Source organism: Haliotis rufescens, unplaced genomic scaffold, assembly GCF_023055435.1.
Source record: "Haliotis rufescens isolate VD_foot unplaced genomic scaffold, xgHalRufe1.0.p SCAF_1, whole genome shotgun sequence".
Classification (NCBI taxonomy): domain Eukaryota; kingdom Metazoa; phylum Mollusca; class Gastropoda; order Lepetellida; family Haliotidae; genus Haliotis; species Haliotis rufescens.
The window spans coordinates 18,569,764-18,593,291 of NW_025963779.1; the positions used below are offsets into that span (position 1 = coordinate 18,569,764).

A 23,528-nucleotide genomic window follows, 5' to 3' on the forward strand; every position below is an offset into this window, starting at 1 on the left:
CGAGTCTGACCGTGCGATCCCGTAAGTCGCCTCTCACGACAATCATAGTTGCCTTTTACGGCAAGCATGGTTTGCTGAAGACCTATTCTACCCCGGATCTTCACGGGTCTTCATTGGTTAAAGTAATCGACTTTTCACTATGTGTTCAGTGGTTTAACAACAAAGCTAGCTGCCTGTTTTTGGAGAAGAAAAGATGGATGAATACAAAATATACAATGGTGAAGGGAATTGCATCAAGATTAATTTGAGACCTGGAGAATTCACAGGTAAGCATCCCCAAACTGGCCCATATGACTTCATAGGACTCAAAGCAAGTTTATTCAAAGATATTTGAAATTAATAGTTTGAAATTTACACTTAGCTTTTCCAACACCAATTACATTTAGGAAATCTGAACTTGTGCTCAACAATATATGCACACAGTTTAGTACGGGATTGTTATTGGTGATGCCGCTAGAATCTGTTAGATTAATCAGTTTAATTGATACATTTTGTTCACAAATAATCATCTAAGTTGATACCCATTTCCCCTGGAAGCAATTACTTTAGTAGATAAATAAGCTCAGACAAATTAATGATATTGACCACGCCCAGATACATTGATCGCCTGCTCTGCGAAGTTGATTGGTCGGTGGAGGCGATGACTGTTGTCGGCCACAGCAAGCTGCTTCCTGGCACAGTAACCCGACTTACAACAAATATGTCAAGGTTCGTGGGAGGACGAGTCTACATCATTCTACGTCTTACACAATGAAAGAAGTAACCCGTTGATATGAGTGTGAGTGAGTTTGATTTTACGCCGCATTTAGCAATATTCCAGCAATATCACGGCGGGGGACACCAGAAATAGGCTTCACACATTGTACCCATGTCGGGAATCGAACCCGGGTCTTCGGCGTGACGAGCGAACGCTTTAACCACCAGGCTACCCGACCGCCGCGTTGATATGAGAGCAAGATGTGAGTGTAGAATGACTCCACGTTCTACACAATGGCAATATACTACTCAAAAGACGTTGAAGACCACCCGATTCTTTCATCTATCAGGCCTTGACAGATTAACAATAGTAATATGAAAGACAGATTATCTATGTCGGGTCGGTGAATAACAAAAATTAAACATCATATAACAGTAGAAAAATGGAAATATTTCTGGAAATACAGCTAATTACAAAATTCGTTTTCGTAAGTTCAGGAATTCATTTACTTGCTTTTGAACTTACTTTCGAGTAATTGAAGTGCTTCAGGACCATTGGCTCTGTCACAAGGGATGTCCGTCTCTTCACTCTTCTTTAGCCATGGAGGCGCTCGTTTTTCTCGTTTTTCAGGCCTGCAGCCTGTCATTCATTTGTCACAAAACATATATTTCGGTGAATCGATGACTTGCCTTTGCACGTGTTCGTGACAGGTGCCACCGCTTTGGCAGGATACGCTCACCTTTTCGCGAACACCTGGTGTTCACTATTTGAAAGTGATTCATAAACACACGCTAATTATGCAGTCGGAATCATACAATCGACTCTACTTCTGGCCGAGATTTATTATGACTATGATTCGCTGTGCAGAGTTGCGTCCCTTGGGCATGCCAGAAACCTATGATTGTGGGTTCGAATCCCGGTTCACCCCGATTATGTTTCTAGGTTTGTCAGCACCATACCCGTGCTCGTGGGTTTCACCGAAGTGGTAAACGTCTGAGACCCGCATCACTTCGGGCTTTCCTCCCACATTAAGCTGACACGCCCAGATATAACTAGAATACTGTTAAAAGCGGCGTTAAATCCAACTCACTCACTCACTTATCACTATGGAAAGGATTGCAATCTAAAATGTTGCTGGTCATATTAAAACACAACCTTAAAGGAATAAAACGTGCGGGCATTTCGATTTCACATAGGTATCAGCACGCAGAAAGATAAAAGACGACGATGTTCAAATTGGTTGGTGTTATCACATGTAAACAGTGAGAGTTCGAAACAAATGATTAAATCAACTTCAGGTATTAACATTAATGGTATCCGCTATCATGAATCTTTTGAATGGCATTAGCATGTGTAAATTTGTAAAGGCAGAGTCTCAGTGGCGCTGTTCTGGAGATGGTCAGTCACAGATCGTGCTCGGTGGGGTCGGGCATTGTCGTCCGTCAAGACAGAACGTATGATACGAGTAAGTGCATGGGTTATCAAAAAAATGAGGCACAACAAAACCGTATTGGTAATATTGTCAATTTAATATCCCCTGAACTGTGACCAAATCAAGTTGACAAACAAAGGAGCAACATCCCAATGCCATTACTGAGCCGCAACCATATGCCACTGTTTCCTAGATGTTGCGCTGATGATGAGATGTTCCTCTTTGGCTCCAGACGCGAGTCCTACCATCAGTGCGGTGCGACAAAAACTGACTCTCGTCAGACCAATGAAACCACCTTCATGACTCATGACTCAAGGCTAAACGGCCCCGTATGTGTTGGGATGAGCAGAGTGGGCGTCTTCTGACCCTTAATCCTGCTGCATTCTGTCGACGCCTGAAGGTGGCGAGGGACACTTTGTTGTGGGTATGCCAGTGATGGCGAAGAACAGTGCAAGTTGAAGTTGGCGGCCGTTTTGCCTGGCGTAGAAGGACACTGTCCTCTCTGAGCCGCAACTGGTCTTCCGTGGTCGTCCTGATCTCGGCAAGTCCCTCACATGGGTTGTCAATGTGTGTTTTCTAATGAGTCGACTGAGTACAGTATGATTAATGTTCAGCACGGTGGCAAAAGCCTGACATGAGATACCAGTTTAGTGCATGCCACTGATTTGCCATCTTTGATTTTCTGGGATAGTACGCCTAGGCATTTCACTTTCAAATTGATAGAACTTTCATTCAAAGTTAATCAGTAAATACGCATGAACGTTCTCTGAAGAGATCCCGTAGGTGTGCATATGGCTCGCATAAACGTACCCACAAGGTTGGGCAATTAAGGTGGCTACCACGGTCCGATACTTTTGACGAGGTGTATACATACATCTTGCCAATAAATTGTGATGTACATCAATGTATACGCCCATTTAGGCTATGTAATAACGCATCTAATTCTTTGAACTATTACCATCTGCTTTGACGACACCCATCTGAATCCGGAATTAGCAAGACACCCGTATGACTGATTTCGAGAACAGTATTGCACGATGTCTAAGCTGGGGACTAGTGAAAAGACAGTTGGTCACCGTCCTGAGAATAAACCAATGAAATACCCCTGTAGTTTTCAGGACCTGATTGTATCAAACCTTCATTAACCAATGGCTACATTAAACCCAAATGATACATTTAATTCTTAATGCACCGTTAGTTAATGGCATCATTAAAATCGGTTGTATCAAACGTTTATTAGCGCATCATTATCTAACGATGCCTTAATGTAAGTGTTTTCATTGACCTGTCATTAAGTTCGGGGTTTCCCTTAAATATTTACCACAATTCCCTGTCGTAAACACGTACGCCTTACTTCCGGTTATCTCAGACTGTCAAAATGACATCGAATCCACCTACACCTAGGTAAACCTAGGAAAAGAAACAAGACAGGTTTTGTGGTGAGGAAAAATAATAGCTTTTGTCCACAATTCAGGAAGTGTACCCATATCAAAGATCTTACAATACAAAGCAGATTGGAAGGGCATTATAAAAAAAACACCGAAGTGTATTTCCTGTTTCGTCAAGACCAGTAGATTGGCCGGTTTTTGTAAACGATGCATCGCATTTTGTATTTCCTCCTTGCCAATACGAGATTCAGTACTACACTTGTATTGTTTGATGGGCATTTCTAAGAATTTGACGGATGACAGAAATCAATGGAGAAGAACTTCTTTTTTATACTGTACTAGCGACGTTTCGATGTAGATCCTTGTACCGTTGTCAAGCAAGGACAACGCTGAAACATATTGCTTGACAACGGTATCTACTGACATGTCGCTAACACAATGCAAGATTAGTACTGAATCTCGTATTGGCAAGGAAGAAATACAAAATACGATTAATCGTTTATAAAAAGGCTTATCTACTGGTGTTGACGAAACTATAATAGGAAAAAAACACTTCGGTGTCTTTTATTAATTGGTACAACGTGGCAATGTACTGCAAATCAATAAGACATCACTTCCAACGTACCACAAACACAACAGTGGAGAGTAGTTTCGCCATCTTTGAGTGTTATGTCAAAAAACATCAGCTGCAGGCATTCGCGTCATGCTTACAGTCAATCACTAATCTCTCAACTCAAAATATATTGAAACACACAATGAGGCCCTGAAGCCCACCCTAATTATGGAGATATATTGGCGTCTCTGTTTAACCCTCTTCATCGATGTAAATATTAAACGGATTTTCAAAACAGGCAGTGCTTTGTTCTAACCGATATTTAGCTATGCGTAGAAATACAGCGATTTTGCCACTTTTCATCGTCGTTCCGACAAAAGTAGAGTGCGACGAACGTTTTTACGAAAACTGTGAGCGAAGAAACTACTTGCCTATCAACATAAATATATATCAAAGGGATTTGCATGTTCGTGTTAAACGTTCTACATTCGATGCGAAAAATAACATGTCACAACAGTCGGTTTTCCTCTATGACGTCAAAGATAATGGACCAACTTGAGGAACGTGATTGCATATTGTTGTTTGGCCTGGCTGGATGTGGTAACACCAGGTTTCATCCAAAGTCACAAGTTGTTGCAAGAACCTTACTGTATCAGCTTCAAACAGAGGTAGATTTTCACATATTGTGACATATTGTGCCTGGTGCGTTTTACATCAGATGTCAGAAGCTTTGGACCAAAACGAACGGATACTTTCTTCATTGCCAAAGTTTCGGTGATAATGGAATGTTCTGTCTCCTCGGGAAATGCCAAATGAACCAGCAATATGGCGCTCAGTCATTCACTGGTTGATGCATGCCATCGTATCCCAACATTGTAACATTGCTGAGTGCGGTGTTAAACAACAAACCAACAACAACAAACAACAATATGGTGTAGCGCCAATGATGCGAGGACTTAACGTTGTGATGCAGTATCCATTCAGAGAGGTTTATGACCAGTAGTCATCTTGATGCCAATCCCTGGCAGATGGGGTGAAATGTGGTTTAACGTCCCATTCAAGATTATCTCATTAACCATATTCTCTCTGCTAGATGCTGAGTCATACTCTCTGTCCAAAGAATATACGCCAGGCCTCTATTAGCCTCTCCAATATGTGATATGTTAGCTTCTAATAAAGACCATTGTATCTTTTGTACGACTGTAAAATTTAGGATTTGGTAAGGTCATTCACCAGTCAGTCTTCACCATATAGTGAAATCTCTGGATTATGTCTGGAGTAGCTGACATAATAAGCAACAATGACATTTTCATAATAGCTACAGTGGATGTCGGATGGGAATTCTTTTGGTGACAAAATAACTAGGATCGTTCATACAGTTTGAGCTTGACAGGCCTTGTAGTTTCCAAGGAGATGTCGGTGAATGAAGCGTGAACAATTCCAATAGCTTTTGTTTATGCCCGTGACGCCCAAATTGGATTCAGTGACTCACGTTTTTACTCGAGTTTTTGTTGTGTGCATGTTTGTTTGTAGTTTAACGCCACACTCAGCAGTATTCCAACTATATGACGGCGGTCTGTAAATAATCGAGTCTGGGCCAGACAATCCAGTGATTGACATCATGAACATCGATCCATGCAATTGGGATACGATGACATGCATCAACCAAGTCAGCGAGCCTGACCACCCGATCCCGTTAGTCGCCTCTTACTAAGACCTATTTTATTGTATGAAATCTATCACACCACGATTCTTTAACCCTATGGGCATTTTTGAATAGAACTGAGTTCCGGTCCACAAAGCGATATTAGCCTACGACGATTGTAATCCCTTGTTTCCAGGTTGTTATGCAGCTGGAATACAGTGCCTTGTTAAACATGATTCTTTCAACTCGAGTGTAATCGACATAGCCATTTCATTGTGTTTCAGTAGTAGTCAGCAAAAAAAGCTACCTGTTTGTTTTTACAAAGATTGACTCCTTTCACGTGCATGCGTTTGCTTCTACAATCTAAAATTGACCTTTCTTTTATCTGTTCAAGAACACATCGTTATAGATGTTCAACTTGGGGAACGTAATCAATAAAGATAGGCACTGAAAAACAGAACGCAATGATTAAGATCTATATACTTAAGGTAAGGAACCCTGAAGATCTGGGTCGAAAAGATCTTCAGCAACCCATTCTTGCCGTGAAAGGTGACTATACATGTCATAAGAGGCGACAAACGGACCGGGTGGCCAGACTTGGTTGATGCATGTCATGTATCCCAACTGTGTGGATCGATGCTCATGTCAATCACTGGATTGTCTGGTCCAGATGCGATCTTTAACAGAACAAGGCCATATCGTTTGAATATTGCTAAGTGCGGCGTTAAAGAACAAACACATAAACAAACTTATGGCAAGACAAAAATGATCGCCTGAATTGCATAGTGGCAAAAAGTTGGCCAAGATTATGCTGAGCTACACGGCTTTCGTGAATCCACCTCTGAGGTTGGTTGGTTTGTTGTTTAAGGCCGCACTAGGCAATATTCCAGCTATATGACGTCAGTGAATGACATCATGAGCATCAATCCACGCAATTTGGATCGATGACATGCATTAACCAAGTCAGCGAGCCTGACCACCCGATTCCGTACTTACGACAAGCATAGTCGCCTTTCACGGCAAGAATGGGTTGCTGAAGACCTATTCTACCCCGGATCTTCACGGGTCCAACCTCTGAGACTAATGTCAGATCAGGTCAAGGCAGTACCTGGATGTTCCCATTCCTCAAAAGAACTGACAGACCAGCTGTGTGTGGTAGAGTGTTTCAATTCAAACGGTGGCGAAGTCAGACACCCAAAGGGAACAGGACTGACCTCAAGTCCTGATCACGTTTACGAACCCTTGTCAGTCACCGATGATGTCTGTCCTATAGCTGTAGGTGGTGTCAACCAACTATATAACATATCCACTATCATAGGAGTTGTTCTGTTCTGTGGTACACCAGTCTGGCCATACGAAAGTCAGTCGCGACAATATGACCTAATCACTCAATATGGTGTTAGCGGGATCGGGTGGTCAGGCTCGCTGACCTGGTTGATGCATGCCATCGTATCCCAATTGGATGGATCGATGCTCACGATGTCAATCACTGGATTGTCTGGTCCAGACTTGATTATTTACAGACCGCCGTCATATAGCTGTAACATTGCTGAGTGCGGTGTTAAACAACAAACCAACAACAACAAACAACAATATGGTGTAGCGCCAATGATGCGAGGACTTAACGTTGTGATGCAGTGTCCATTCAGAGAGGTTTATGACCAGTAGTCATCTTGATGCCAATCCCTTGCAGATGGGGTGAAATGTGGTTTAAGGTCCCATTCAAGATTATCGCATTCACCATATTTTCTCTGCTAGATGCTGAGTCATACTCTCTGTCCAAAGAATATACGCCAGGCCTCTATTAGACTCTCTTATATGTGATATGTTAGCTGCTAATAAAGACCATTGTATCTTTTGTACGACTGTAAAATTTAGGATTTGGTAAGGTAGTGAGTTGTCAGCACAGAATAGACGCTGGACCTCTAATAGACAGGCAAAATTAAGAGAAGCCTGGGCATCGAATAGAAGAAATACAGTACATAGCAACATGCATGCAGGTGTGTTTATATCGCAGTTGAATATGGATACCCAACTCAGACATAGTATACTGACTCCGAGTGGACCAGTCCTTGTTTTATCCCAGGCAGAGTAACAGGAAGTTACAATACATAATGTCTTATGGTACGACTCAGCCGGGGATTGAACCTCCGACCATCTGCTTTCAACCGATTGTGCATAATGCAATAACTTGTCCTTGCAGCCGAATTGCAAATCAGACCTGACCTTCTTGTACAGATTCAGCTGTTACTGGGAACAAGCACGTGGGATGTTTACAGACGAAAATAGCACTTTTAGTCAGGTAAGCTTAAAACTGATCAACATACAAATGAAAGTTGTCCGAAAAGATAATACTGGCATTGAATAGACATTGTAGTACATAGATAATGTCATGTGGTATATTGAAGTCTGCAATTTCGGGCACGGATCGAAAATCTTTGGTAAAAAAACGTCTGTCAATTTCTTTGAAAATGTTTTATTCTCTTATCTACAATTTTAATTTCACTGAGGATGTTTTCTTCTGGCTCTTTTTCTTGTCTGCCTGCCTGTGTTTGACGTGAGATGACACCTCATCCTGTAGCTTGGTGAAGAAGGCAGAAGAAGACGTCAGACTTGTCTTACTGGAATCACTCTGAAAGATAAAAGCAAGATGTCTTCATAGATCCTGTTGTTTCTCATATTAGCCTTATGCAGAGTACCATTTCTTAAAATCAAAATCAGTTTATCAAATAATCCAATACAAGCTCAAATCCAAATTGCCATCACTTTTCATAATTTTGAGAACGACACACATACTTTGATGAATGGTTGGTGTTGAATAGCGTGTATCTGCGCTGCACACAACTCCCTTTTAATTTTTAAATTTAGTCAAAGTGTGTGGCTTCTTTTAACTGCAACATATCAACCTCTATTGGCGTCATCCTATTGTTTTTACGGGGCCTGCATTTCATACAATGACCTCTCAGCAGGACATCATCAGTCTGTCCTGCGATATTCTACAGTAAGTCCCCCCGCAACAGATATATTTTGCATTTGAGTGAGTGAGTGAGTATGGTTTTACGCCGCTTTTAGCAATATTCCAGCAATATCATGGCGGGGGACACCAGAAATGGGCTTAACACATTGTACCCATGTCGGGAATCGAACGCTTTAATCACTAGGCTACCCGACCGCCCCATTTTGCATTTGAACACAATCCACATAAGGAAGTATCTTCTTTATAGTTCAGTGGAAATAACTTGCAATTTTGATACTTGTATAAAGGCACTGATTAAAGAATCTATTTCACAAGTACATGTGTGCCAGGAAGACATATTTTACATCCCTTTCCTAAGGTTCAAATTTGTTATAGGTTTATAGTTGGACAAAATCGTTCAACTCAGACCTGTAAAGGTTCATAGGGGCATTGAAAAGACATTCTGATACTATCCAGGGGCATCAGGAAAATGGAGCACACTGTGGGGTACTATCATGTGCAAAGAAACAAGTCATCTATTATTAGGGTGCCTCTTTCGACAAAATAGCTTGCTGGGGAAAGACAACGTTTTTATCAGGTGATCAACGAAAATAACAAAAATTGCCACATTCCAAATAGCAATGCCATCTGAACATCCAGGAGTGGCACAGCTCTCACCTTCATGAGTGTGACCGAACTGTCGGACTTGCCAATCTTCTCCAGATCCCGAAGAGCCTTCTCCTTGCTGTACTTGTTCCCTAGCCCTGGGTTCAGCTTGGACACCAGCTTCTCCCGCTGTTCACGCTCCTTCCTGCGAACTCTCTTCCTCTCCTTCTTCTCCCTGTGGTCCCTCTTCTTGTCCTCCGTTGTCCTCTCAGTCTCTCCTTTCAAATCTCGCTTTGCCTTCTCCTGCACACACAAACAAGATTGTAGATGATAAGGCAAAGTAAATGGAAGGGTCAAGAAGGTTTTGTGCTTAAACAAATTTGTCATGTGTGTGTCATATTTGTCTGACAAGGCTGAACATTACTATTGAGCCTTTATGAGTGAGTGGGTATGGTTTAAAGCCGCTTTTAGCAATATTCCAGCAATATCATGGCAGGGGGACACCAGAAATGGGCTTCACACAGAGCTTTAATGAAGTGAATCACAGTACATGTACTCCTTTATACATCTTCCACTTACCTTTACTTCCTCTGGCGCCAACAACTTCTGGTCACTGACGCTGACAGGTGCGACCTCCTCCATTGCTATCGTGGGCATGTTGGACACAATCTTCAGTTCTGGCCGGGCCTGACAAGAGAATCCATCAAATAAGAGATGACACTGAACAGGCATATATAACATGGCATGTGAAGCAACTGTTTGACTGGCATTCTAGAAGTTAATGAGTAAATAGGAAAACATACAACATTGTGGGTTTAACTTCTGCTTTATTGCATTTAGCAACATTTCAATGTAGATTCTTACACTGTTATCTACTCCAGCTTGATAACGGTGTAAGAATCTACATTGAAAGGTCGCTAAATGCAATAAAGCAGAAGTTAAACCCACAAAGTTATTTGTTTTCTTGCTGGGATGAGAAGAATGAACAACGATAGTGTGAGTGAGTGAGTGAGTGAGTGAGTGAGTGAGTGAGTGAGTGAGTTGGGTTTAACACCGCTTTTAACAGTATTCCAGTTATATCGCGGCGTGTCAGCCTAATGTGGGAGGAAAGCCCGAAGTGATGCAGGTCTCAGACGTTTACCACTTAGGTGAAACCCACGAGCATGGGTATGGTGCTGACACATCATAGGTTTCTGGCGTGTTCAAGGGACGCAACTCTGCACAGCGAATCGCGGCGCCTTAGAGGACTGGGCCCCCCGTGCCCCCTGAACAACGATAGAAGTATCATGATAGTCAGGGGTGGGATGTGAAGAGTGGACGCTCCTGTGTCAACCAGAATTATAATACTATCACTGTCAACCAGTATTGACAACAAGTATTCCTATATATTCAATACTATTTGTGTCAATTAGTATCCATCTTAATACTCTCTCTCTCAAATTACATCCATCTCAACACTATCAGTGACAATTACGACTGTCAATATGCATGGTAATTTCCATTTTAATACAATCATTGTCAATAACACCAAGTATTATCAGGATGCCCGTACTTGTTCTGTGCTAGTGACCTAACAGAAACAAGCTAGTTTGTTTATCTGTTGTTTTATGCAGCACTCTGCAATATTCCAAACAATCAAATCTGGACCAGAATAAACAATGCCGTCGGGGTACAAAGAAAAACCATTAACCATGTCACGGAGTCTGAGTACCTGATCCATTTAGTGGACCCTTATGACCAGCATAGGCTACTGGGGAACTATTCCCCAAGCCTCGTCGCTATATAGCTGAGATAATTTTAACTCACTCACTATTCCCCAATCAGGAACCAATGAGACAGGAAAGTATTATCAGGCAAAAAGCTAAATACCTCTTTTGGTGTGTAGTGGAAGTTTGACAGTGCATCAAGCTTGAGGAACAAAGATCTCATGGACTTGCGGATATTTTCATGTTTAGGATCTTCTTCCTCTCTTTCTTCTTTCTGCAACAACAACAACAATATCATCAACAATATCATCAACAAGAACAACAGACATTCAGTAGCAAACAGATGCACCGTGATGACAAGAAATATGGATGTCATTAGTTCTATGAATAGTGTGATTCCATATGGAAGTATCCTAGATGGTGTTGATAGGCCACATGTCACTATACATATATATTAGGGCTGCAACGAATACACTATGAGGCGAATGCGATTCGTATCACGAATATAGAGTAACAAATACGGATATTAATTCACGAATACAATAACAGGTCAGCAGTTGATGTATTATTTGTTATATTCAGTGAAACAAAAGCAACACAAATTATTTGACATGGTTTGTTAATTATTAACATATTATACATTTATATACTGCACTTATCCAGGTACTAGAATCTGCTCAAATGCAACAATGACCAGTGACCACATTACTGTCAAATTAAGTGAGTGTTGTCTTTCACGAATTCTATGCATATGATATGTTCTTCTGGATATTTTTAGATACAGGGTATGTAAATGAACATGACTGCATAATCATGAATATTCGATGTGCTGATAAAACAGTAACCACTAGATTCAGGATAGTGTAAATATTACCCACCTCCTCCTTCTGCTGTTTGAGGAATTCCTGTTCATACACGTCGCCAAGACTCTGCTTGCTCTTCTCCTGGTCCAAGACTATCCTCTTCTTGTACTCAAACACATCCCCCTTAGGCTTCACCTTCCTCTCCACATCGTCCCACGCCTGCAACAACAACATAAACACACCTGGAGTACACAGCATTGTCACATCCACACTCACACACACCTGGAGGGTACCAGGGTACACAGCATTGTCACATCCACATGAACACACACCTGGAGGGTACCGGGTACACAGCATTGTCACATTCACACTGACACACACCTGGAGTACACAGCATTGTCACATCCACACTAACACACACCTAGAGGGTACCGGGTACACAGCATTGTCACATCCACACTGACACACACCTGGAGGGTACCAGGGTACACAGCATTGTCACATCCACACTAACACACACCTGGAGGGTACCAGGGTACACAGCATTGTCACATCCACACTAACACACACCTGGAGGGTACCGGGGTACACAGCATTGTCACATCCACACGAACACACACCTGGAGGGTACCTGGGTACACAGCATTGTCACATCCACGCTAACACACACCTGGAGGGTACCGGGGTACACAGCATAGTCACATCCACACTAACACACACCTGGAGGGTACCGGGGTACACAGCATTGTCACATCCACACTAACACACACCTGGAGGGTACCGGGTACACAGCATTGTCACATCCACACTAACACACACCTGGAGGGTACCGGGGTACACAGCATTGTCACATCCACACTAACACACACCTGGAGGGTACCAGGGTACACAGCATTGCCACATCCACGCTAACACACACCTGGAGGGTACCAGGGTACACAGCATTGTCACATCCACACTAACACACACCTGGAGGGTACCAGGGTACACAGCATTGTCACATCCACACTAACACACACCTGGAGGGTACCGGGGTACACAGCATTGTCACATCCACACTAACACACACCTAGAGGGTACCAGGGTACACAGCATTGTCACATCCACACTAACACACACCTGGAGGGTACCAGGGTACACAGCATTGTCACATCCACACAAAATGTCATATTTGGGGTTACACTTTCTTTTAGCAAAGTACGAATTCTTGTACTTTTTGGGTTGAGGTCTATATGGGATTGAATCCACTCTCTCAGAGTATGGCACCAAATCGCCAGCACACAAAGTCAGCGATCTAACCCACTCAGCCACCGAGGCTTCCACAAAAATGGAAGTCTGACGACTGGTAGACTGGATCATGTACTTTGTGTACCCCTCTGACCAGTGACAATTATGGGTTACCAGGAGCCTCTTCTGGCCTCACTGTCAACACCTGTTACTGTTCAGACTCAGACCTCACCTTGTCCTTAATCCTCTGCCGTACAATGTCCTCAATAGTCTTGGTTGTCTCCTCAGTCACAACAGGGGCTGTCAAACACAGAAATGCAACTAAATATACATACATCCCTCTCATAAAATGCATGGCTTACTCGAAACAGCTTGATGTTGGATGACAACATTGAGAAAAGTACTTTCAGCCTTACAAAACAGTCATATTTTCATTCCAAAATCATATCACATATATATAAAACAGAAATTGAAACTTCAGATACCAGACTAAAGTCACTTTTTTCCCTTTATTTCCGAGTCGCCAGATGATTATGATCTTTCTCGCACTATCTCTTCATAGTTTGAGAGAGTAAGTGAGAGAGTATGGTTTTACGCCGCTTTTAGCAATATTCCAGCAAAATTGCAGCGGGGGACACCAGAAATGGGCTTCACACATTGTACCCATGTCGGGAATCGAACCCGGGTCTTCAGCGTGACGAGCGAACGTTTTAACCTGTCTGTTACCCGACCGCTCTCTTCATAGTATTTACCATGTAGTGATTCAGTAATCATAAATATAGTTTCAATAAAGAAAGGTCATAACTTTTGCTTTTTCTCCTTATAATTCCTTGAAAACTGATCGGTCAGTTCAATTAAATCATGCAATAATTACAAATAAACAAAGATATGTGTATGTGGATTTCATAAAAGAAATATCCTCCTTTGTCAGATCAAAGGCACATATTTCGGAAAAAAAGTGAGGTGAGGTAATGTGGTTTAATGTCACGTCCAAGATTATTACACTGTGTGTGGCTGCCTGTACTAGTCCGGACTGATGCCGATTTATAGTGAGATATCATGCTGCAGTTTAACATCAATAACTCACTCAGACACAGTATAGTGACTCCGAGCCGACCATGTTTTAGCCCCTTAATCCCGAGTGCCAGATATGGTAACACCAAGTACCATCTTTTACCATCTTTCGGTATGACTCGGCCGGGAACCCCAGACCTTCTACTCTCCGGGGGACGCTCTACCATTAGATCACGGAGGTGGTCCAGAAAACAAGTGTCATCCATACCAAAGATGACATGATATATTTCCATTATGACCTCTATACACATGATGTAAAATTCTCACCACAAACACATGGAAAACGCAAGCAAATTCTTATACAGCTGTTATTCGGCTTCAGATGTTTACATGGCTGAAAAGGTAGACGTTTAGCGCCTCTTCCTTAACATCAACCACCCATGTCTTGTCAGGAAATATGTTGGCCATAAAGTATCTATTTTGTATTTCCTTACTCTGTGATGAAAAGATTTTAAAACCAAAATCCCTGTACAAGTCTCACTTAGCAAAGGGAGACAACTCTCACCTGCCCGTGTTGTCACATCAAACTGCAGATGCTCCTCCAGCAGGCTGTTTTCAGGGCGGGCAGGTCCGGCTACCTCCCCAGTCAGCTGCCATGTCTTGTCAGACAGACTTGCCTTTTCAAGCTGGTCGATACGCTTCCTCAACTACAGAACAGACACACCCTTGTTGATGTATGCAAGAGTTAGACCAGCACATGAATACACACAATTGTACAGAGTGAGTGAGTGAGTATGGTCTTACATGACTTTTAGCAATACTCCAGCAATATCATGGCGGGGGACAGCGGAAAATTGGCTTCACAAATTGTACCCATATGGGGAATTGAACCAGGGTCTTTGGTGTGACAAGCCAGAAACTAGTAACCACTAGGTCACCCCTCTTCCCTACAATTATACAGAGACTTGACACGTCCATGTTAACAGTGAATGAGCGAGTATGGTTTTACGCCGCTTTTAGCAATATTCCAGCAGTATCACAGCGGGGGACACCAGAAATGGGCTTCACACATTGTACCCATGTCAGGAATCGAACAATAGTCTTCGGCGTGACGATCGAACGCTTTAACCTCTAGGCTACCTGACCGCTCTCTTCATAGTATTAACCATGTAGTGATTCAGTAATCATAAATATAGTTTCAATAAAGAAAGGTCATAACTCTATCATGCTTTTTGCGTATTCTCCTTATAATGCCTTGAAAACTGATCAGTCAGTTCAAATAAATCATGCAATAATTACAAATTTGTAGAATTTTCCTATTCGGAATATGGTGGCAATGGACCAAGGGTACCCTCCATGTACACAATTTAGGTCCGTCAGCCGATTCCATTAGCTCAAAGATAACCTTACCAATATTAATGGATGTTAACATTCACTGCTCTTCAGAATAAACATGTCAAAGAGAATCTGACAAGAGTTTTATAAACCTGACTCACACATTGACTATTGACACTGATAAAAGGCTGTTAATCAGTATGAGTCAATGATATACAGAGTGTAAAAACACAACTGATTGACAGGATTGTTCCAAATAGTTAGAACCATTAGCCTGTGAACAGCATCCTCCCGAGGCAGGAGAGATAACTGACTTTAAAAGTCCAGTTTCCACCCTTGCCGAACTAGGCTGGTATTATGGAGTTACATTTTGGCTGGAATAACGAGTCTATGCATAGTCCAATCAAAATCTCGCAACAAAATCGAAATCCGGTTCGTAAACTGTCATGCAGATTTCAGTCGCTTGCAGGATTTGCAAAGCATGTGCACCGCCAACTCGTAAAGAGATATTTTCCAAACCTTTTCATGTTTTTAATCGAGGTGCTTGCGTGATTTGATGCACTTCGCGATGTAAGACCTGTTTTATCACAATATAGATCTTTATTATTGATCAGATCGTCTTGACTGGGCGCTGCCATTTTGTTTGAAACAAATGCAAGTGATGGAATCTGATTGGTCCATAGGAAGGGCTTAGGAGGCACATAACTCATAATAACCACTGGTGTCGCTACGATCGAGCCTAGAATTCCAGCCTAGTTCGGCAAGGGTCAAAACTGGAGTCAGTTAACTCTCTTGCCTCGGGAAGATGGTCAACAGTTAAACAAGGTGGTCTAATTAAACATACTTCTCAAAAGAAGTTAAAAAACCCTGATTCTTTCATATTACCATTGATTACAATAGTTACTCTGTCATGGCATTCCTTAACTTCTTTTGAGTAGTACATACTAGAAAGTGCACAGGTAAACATGTTGGGGCCCATTAAATATTTTCAATACTGCACACCTTACTTGTTATTCTTGATTCACTGAATGAAATATGCATATTAATTTTACTTAATTTAATGTTACTGCAGGATAAGAAAGCAGACTTGAAACGTCCAAAGGTGCTATTACAAGCCCTGGCAGGAACGCTCTGTACCTTCAGACATTTTTCTTTCCATGTCATATAATTACATCCATGGCAGGAAAACACTCTCACCAATTCTCTTTGTGTTTCGTATGACACAATAACTTTTGTCTTTGAGTACATATGAGTTATCGTATACCTTCCTAGCTATTCTTAAATCCTTGAATGAAATTCGCATCCTGATTTTTCAACGTGATGTCACTTTATGTACATATAGTAAATATTCAGTTTGGAAAGAAATATAGATTTGAATTTTGGTATAAAGTGGTTATTGTAGGCCATCATTGGGAATCAGCTTGGTTGACAAAGGAGGCATGTCCAAAACAAAACATCTCCCTTTATTAGCTAACGCCGATCTGTAAACAATCGAGTCTTGACCAGACAATCCAGTGATTGACATCATGAGCATCGATCCACGCAATTGGGACTGATGACATGCATCAACCAAGTCAGCAAGCCTGACCACCCGGTCCCGTTATTCGCCTCTTACGACAAGCATAGTCGCCTTTTACGGCAAGCAGGGGTTGCTCAAGACCTATTCTACCCCGGATCTTCACAGGTTGTTAGCTATAGAGCATAATGAGTCCCATATTTCATGTTAGATTAAAGGATGTCTACCTTCTCCTGCCTCTTTTCAAAGGTTGACAGAGACTCTGTTTTACTGACAGCCTTGACCTTGCTGTCGACGACTTCCTCCTTGTCGGATTCCATTTCCTCAGATGCGTCGTCTTCTTCTTCACTTTGAAGTCACAAGTAATGAGTTATTAGTCACATCCAGCGTACAATGGATACAGAAGCCAATGTGTACCAGGCATGTTGCCATGGTAACATGATTTAAGGCTCGCAAAAGGAGGATGTGCTTCAAATATGATCATCATGATAACTGTGAAGCATATAGCTTGAAATGGACCATGTTCACAAGGTGAAGTCAAGTTTGAAAGATTTTCAACCGAAATATACTTAAATTGAGTTTGTTTAATGCCACATTCAGCAATATTCCAGCAATGCGATGGCATCCAGTAAATACCTGTGCCTGCTATGTACCAAGTCCCCAAGCCTGACCACCTGATCCATTTTGTCGTCTCGTACAACAAACAAAGGTTGCTGGCGACCCATACTAACCTGAAACCCCACCCACAGGAGCAAAATTAAATAGAACAACGATGAACGAATGTAATTAACTGTAACTCTGTCAGTCACCTTTCCTTCTCATCGTGTGCAAACTTCACTTTTTTCTTTTTCTCTTTTTTTTCTGGTTCTTCATCAGGTGGGTCGAAGAAATCTTCATACCTCAGCTCTCCTCCCTGTTCGAACAGAACAGACATTAAGACAAGGCTGTTACAACATGTACTCAATATCAATGTTTGATACAAACCTTATAACAATTATTCTACCACAATTTGGAAAATAACCAATTTTGATTGGTCAATCAGAGGTATCAAATCACAATACCCCCTCAAACTGAAACAGCTGATTTGACGGCCGCATCACCATGGAAGCTGTCAGTAGGCATATATAAATAACTATATTTTACAGTTCCAGGCTACAAAAGGCAAAGGTGCTGTTACTACAATATTCAAAGGATGTGTGGCAAAACATTCAGTGCAGAAAGCACAGTACAGTAGAAATCTACAAAACCAATGTCTTTCAAGTGTTGAGGACAACAGAGAGCTTACTGTGTGGTGCTTTTCTAAATACGACTGTGACGACATACCTTTTGCATCACAATGTGCAATATGACGTCATAATAGTGAAGTATTTTGAATAAAACCTTGCAAGGCTTGCTTAGTTTTCTTTAGCATGCCATGCCCACTTCATGTTAGCTTACGAAGTTACCATGCTACATGCTTTCAGTGCCTGTCATAAGTTTAAGTGAAGTATTACAGTGTCAACAAAACTGCTTGAACATATGGAGCACCATATTTTGTTCAAAGGCTGTTGTCAGTGGTTCCCGTAAATTCTGATCAACAACCCACTCAAAACACTGGACGCAAACCATGCTACTTCACTCAATATATTTGCAAACACCAACATGACCAAAGAGTTCACGTTTTATTAGTTATGGTAGAATGGAGATAAACATACTGTGTTTTCAAAGTAGAGCGGGGTAACCTGTAGATTTAACCACGCTAAATTGAATTTGGAACCGAATGCGCAGCGTGAGGTCTCAAATGTTAAGTTTTCTAATTTTCCTTCTTCTGCAAGAACTAGGCATGTGAGGCACTAGGAAAAATAATTTGACATAAAATGAAATCGCAGTAATGTGTTTTTATTAATAAGTAATGTGATTTAATTAATAAGTAATGTGATTTAATTAATAAATTAAGCAAATTACATGTAAAAAGGTAATAAAATGGCTGATACATGAGAGGGATGCAGTTTAACACCAATTTGAACTGTACATCAAAATGGTGATTAAGTTGGGCACGGGAATATGTGGGCCTTAATGATGCTTTGAACAGTTTTTTACCTATATATCTTGCATTCTCTGTTTAATGTAGGAGGAAAGCACTGTATGGTGCAGACAACCAGGAAGATTTAAACCAACAATCATAGGATCCTGCACGTCTAAGGGATGCAACTCTGTGCAGTGACATGCCTTACATGACTTGGCTACCTGTTCTCCCTATTACACTTATAACTTCCTAAAATCATGGTGGCACCTTAACATGGAAGAAAAGTTCAAAGAAAAACAGATCATAGACATTTGACAATAACCAGGAGGTGAGGGAAATGGGGTTTAATGGTGCCTCGCATTCAAGATTCTAGCACTCATAGACATGTGTATACACAGTATACAGACTCCGAGCTCACCAGTCGAACAAATAACAACGACAGTACTGACAGTAACACTGATCCCAGTTAATCCTGTTGATTACTAACCCCATCCTCCTCCTCCGATGTAGGGATTTCAGCAAACATGTCAATATCATCGCCATCATCTTCTTCGTCATCACTCTCATCACCGTCATCACCTCCAGATTCCAATCGACGACGTTTCTCTTCCCTAGCATCCTCCTGCACTAAAAATGCCTCCATTTCAGATAATTTGAAAAATTTGTCATCTACCACACTTTTGTATTTTAACTTTTTTCGTTTCTTCTGTGTATTGTCCTCTTCAATGTCATCCTCCTCCTCCTCCTCTTCCTCTTCCTCCATAATCTCATCCTCCCCCATCTCAAGGTCACTTGACCCCACATCAAAGTCATCCGAGTCTTCCCCTCCTTCCAGACGGGTCTTGATACGTCGCAGCTCCTCGTCCTCAGCGTCTTCATCGCTGCTCGCTTCATCTTCATCTTCCTCCGCCAACACAACCTTTTCACCTTCTTCTCCTTCCCCCTTCTTCCATTTCTTCGGTGAAGGTTTGGCACCACCTCTACAACAAACACGTCAAAACTGCTTCAGGATAAGTTTGGTTCTATGATGTTCCATGCATCATTAGCATTTGGGTAAGAGGACAGAGAGAGAGAGAGTGAGAGAGAGATAGAGAAAGAGAGAGAGAGAGAGAGAGAACTCTAGCACAATGCAATTGTTTCATCCTTAACACATCTGAACTATTTATGTAAAGTAACAATGAACTTCCCTCCAGAATTCATCTTTCAACACGCAATTCAAACAGGTTACCTACCATGCATACAGAAGGTCGTTTCAACATTACGAATCACAACATAATATGGCATTATGGTCAACACATACGAGGGGAGGTGAAATGGGGTTTAACGTTGTGTTCAAGATTATTGCGCTTACAAAGTGATGTGTGGCTGTTTCTAAGAGTCGGGACTAATGCCGGTTTTATAGAGCTATCCCACTGAGATACCATGACGCAGTTATAAGATGGTTACCCTACTCAGACACAACTTCCCGAGACAAGGAAGTTAACTGACTTTAAAACTCCAGTTTCCACCCTTGCCGAACTAGGCTGGAACTACTGGGCACAATCGTTGCGCCACCAGTGGCTATTACCAATTATGTCCCTTCTAAGCCTCTCCTATGGACCAATCAGATTCTACCTCTCGTATCACTTGCGTTTGCTTCACACAAAAAGGTGGCGCCCAGTCAGGACGATCTGATAATCAAGATCTATATTGTGATAAAACGGGTCTTACATCGCAAAATGCATCAAATCACGTGAGCACCTTGATTAAAAACATGAAAGGATTTGGAAAATATCTACGGACAACGAATTGGCGATGCACATGCTTTGCAAATCCTGCAATCGAGCTAAATCTGCATGACAGTTTACAAACCGGATTTCGATTTCGGTGCGCAATTTTGATTGGACTATGCATAGAGTCGTTAGTCCAGACAAAACATAACTCCATGATACCAGCCTAGTTCGGCAAGGGTGGAAACTGGACTTTTATAGTCAGTTAACTCACTTGCCTCGGGAAGGTAACTCAGACACAGCATCATAGATATTTGACAATAACCAGGAAGTGAGGGAAATGGGGTTTAATGGTGCCTCGCATTCAAGATTATTGCACTTATAGACATGTGTATACACAGAATACAGACTCCGAGCTGACCAGTCCTTGTTTATTCCCTTAATGTTGAGTGTCAGGCAGGGTATCAACAAGTACCATCTTTTAACGTCTTTTTGTATGTCACAGCCAGGGATCGAAACGGACCCCTTCTTGGTGGACTCTCTTTCCACCAGAACACGGAGATTCACAGCCAATACATTATTTATGAGAACTATGATGCCACAGTTCCTGCTTCATGTGCTGTCATCAGAGAACAGGCTGAAGCATAATTCTTCATGGTCATCTTGGCCTGCAAACTTCATCACAACTTACTTAAAACTTATGTTTTTCTTGGTGAGAACTCCAGATACAGCAAACAGTAACTTCTTCACGCTGTGTGTGTTCTGTAATTCTATTTCCTGCCAGATCTGTTCTTCATCGAAGTCCTTAACAATCAGTCGAGGTAACGCTCCTTCACCAGAAGGAAATCCAGATTCCTGGGTCTTTGCAAAGTCATACACAGCTTTGGTGGCAGTCCTTAACTTCTTGCATAAAGATGGCTGTGTGCTAAAATGTAAGAAATTAAAAGTTAGCTTAAAAATTCATGCTGGCCTTGGTAATTACACAGTAGACTTTCAACATTTATTCCCATAGAATATTGCTTAACAAGACAACAACTAATGACTGTAATTATTATTTTTTATTTATTTAAGAAATAAATAACGAGTCGGTGTTGTTTATCATACAATAAAACACTGCAGGGAGAATAAACAACGAGGGGTGCAGCCCCGAGTGGTTTATTCTCACTGCATCATCCTATATAAGACGTCATCTAATCTCCAGAAATGACGTCATGTAGAGCAATGTTTCATCATGAAATAAACCACGCTTCATTCTTCGTTGTACTTTGCAATTTATCACATACGTACATTGCTCACAATCCGATATGTATCACAATATTTTTATGTACTGTTATCTGTGGTGCGTAAGCCATCTTTTTCAAAGACAAGATTACCAAATATCTGGCACACTGACAATTTACAGTTGGCAATGTCAATATGGCGCATAGAAAATATTTATGTTTTCACTACAAATTTTCACTACTATTTAGTGTTTGATGTAATGTTTATTATAGCAAACATTTAAGGTGAGTATGGATTGTCCAGTTCCCATACCATGGTATACAAACAAACACTATTCCAATTTCCATACAATTCAACAGAGACATAATCTGTGAATCTAACCAAACTAATATAATGTGAACATGCGAATCATATCCTGTTATTATAAAATTACTCAGCATTACAGCATGTTATTATCTTTTTTCTAACTTGTGACTCTTTTCACTGGATTCCAACACTCTTTTCTATAAGTGAGGTGAAATTGGGTTTAACGTCGCGTCCAAGATTATTGCACTTATATAGCGACGTGCATGCACGTGTATGTGTGTGTGTGGCTGCTTGTACTAGTCCGGACTGATGCCGATTTATAGTGCTAGCTCACTGAGATACCATGCCGCAGTTTTACATGAATACCCCACTCAGACACAGTATACTGACTCCGAGCCGACCAGTCCTTGTTTTAGCCCCTTAATGCCGAGCGCCAGACAGGGTAACAACAAGTACAATCTTTTAACGTCTTTTTGTATGACGCGGCCGGGGATCAAACCCCGGACCTTCCGCTCTCCGGGCGGACGCTCTACCACAAGACTCTTTTCTATAAACTCCTGTTGGATAACGTCAACGAAAATGACTACGTTTACAAGAATATATCTTAATTTAGTCTCTGGTTCAATACAGTAAAATACAGCATGAATATGGTTTGAAGCTGCCATTTTCGCCTGGTAACAAGGTAGTGTCAGCGTCGTTATAATAGCGTAAATAAATATAAATCACCATCGGCTGTAAGAAGGTTCTTAAACGTCATATTGGCCTGACTGGCACTGGTAATCTGCAACGGTGAGTTAACGTAAGATTGAAGTTAATAAACACGTGTTTGAGTATACGAGGGCACTCACGAAATTAGGAAACTCGACTGTCTAGCGAACGTTCAAGAACGGCATACGCCTTGATTTTTAAGACCAAAAGTGCGAAAATCTTAATACGTTACTGTCTCTCATCCATGGAAACAAACCTGAGAAATACTTCGGGTTTTTCCAGAAGGGTAGAAAAATCTTTCAGGTTTCGTCGCATGCTGCCCATGGTGGCAGCCATATTTGTTTTCAATGGTTATTTACAAAAGTAGGATTGCGTTCAGGACGAAATTGTATTGTGGTATACCCCATTAAATATGTGTTGCTGCTGATTTGGGCCCTTTGCCTTTGGAATCGAAGGCGCAAGCGCAAGAAATGTACTATGCTTTATATATACGATATCACTTTTACAGTGATGTATTACAGCATGAAAGTTTATTCATTTTGGCTTTTGCAAAGCAATAGAACGCCCATAAACTGCGAACCAAGCACAGAGCAAAGTTTCCATAAAGTCACATTATTATAATAAACGCAAATGCATCTTGCAGGGTGTAAAGTAATCTTCCTCCAAGACCATAGAAAATATTTCAAAATGTTAAAAATAAT

General features: G+C 41.4%; 1 protein-coding gene across 1 annotated transcript; it reads right to left on the bottom strand.

The window, feature by feature from the left end:
• Positions 1–8,173: 8,173 nt before the first annotated feature.
• LOC124150183 (U3 small nucleolar ribonucleoprotein protein MPP10-like) lies at positions 8,174–23,206 on the bottom strand. The gene is made up of 12 exons (XM_046522123.2): positions 23,084–23,206; positions 21,284–21,517; positions 19,371–19,863; positions 17,688–17,791; positions 17,106–17,226; positions 14,593–14,734; positions 13,246–13,313; positions 11,862–12,005; positions 11,147–11,257; positions 9,857–9,964; positions 9,350–9,580; positions 8,174–8,347 (listed from the first exon to the last, which is right to left on the bottom strand). Exons 1-12 carry the CDS (start codon positions 23,161–23,163, stop codon positions 8,204–8,206), a joined length of 1,980 nt encoding a protein of 659 aa, XP_046378079.2. The 5' UTR covers positions 23,164–23,206; the 3' UTR covers positions 8,174–8,203.
• Between the last annotated feature and the right edge of the window lie 322 nt (positions 23,207–23,528).

Bases quoted from the DNA above. Each gene is read 5' to 3' on its own strand.
- LOC124150183 (XM_046522123.2), bottom strand. From the start codon at position 23,163: ATGGCTGCCACCATGGGCAGCATGCGACGAAACCTGAAAGATTTTTCT. The intron at 14,735-17,105 runs GTAGACATCCTT...TCTGTTCTGTAG, and splicing joins TTGAAAAGAGGCAGGAGAAG to TTGAGGAAGCGTATCGACCA. The intron at 9,965-11,146 runs GTATTTAGCTTT...TTCTCTTGTCAG, and splicing joins TCCACTACACACCAAAAGAG to GCCCGGCCAGAACTGAAGAT.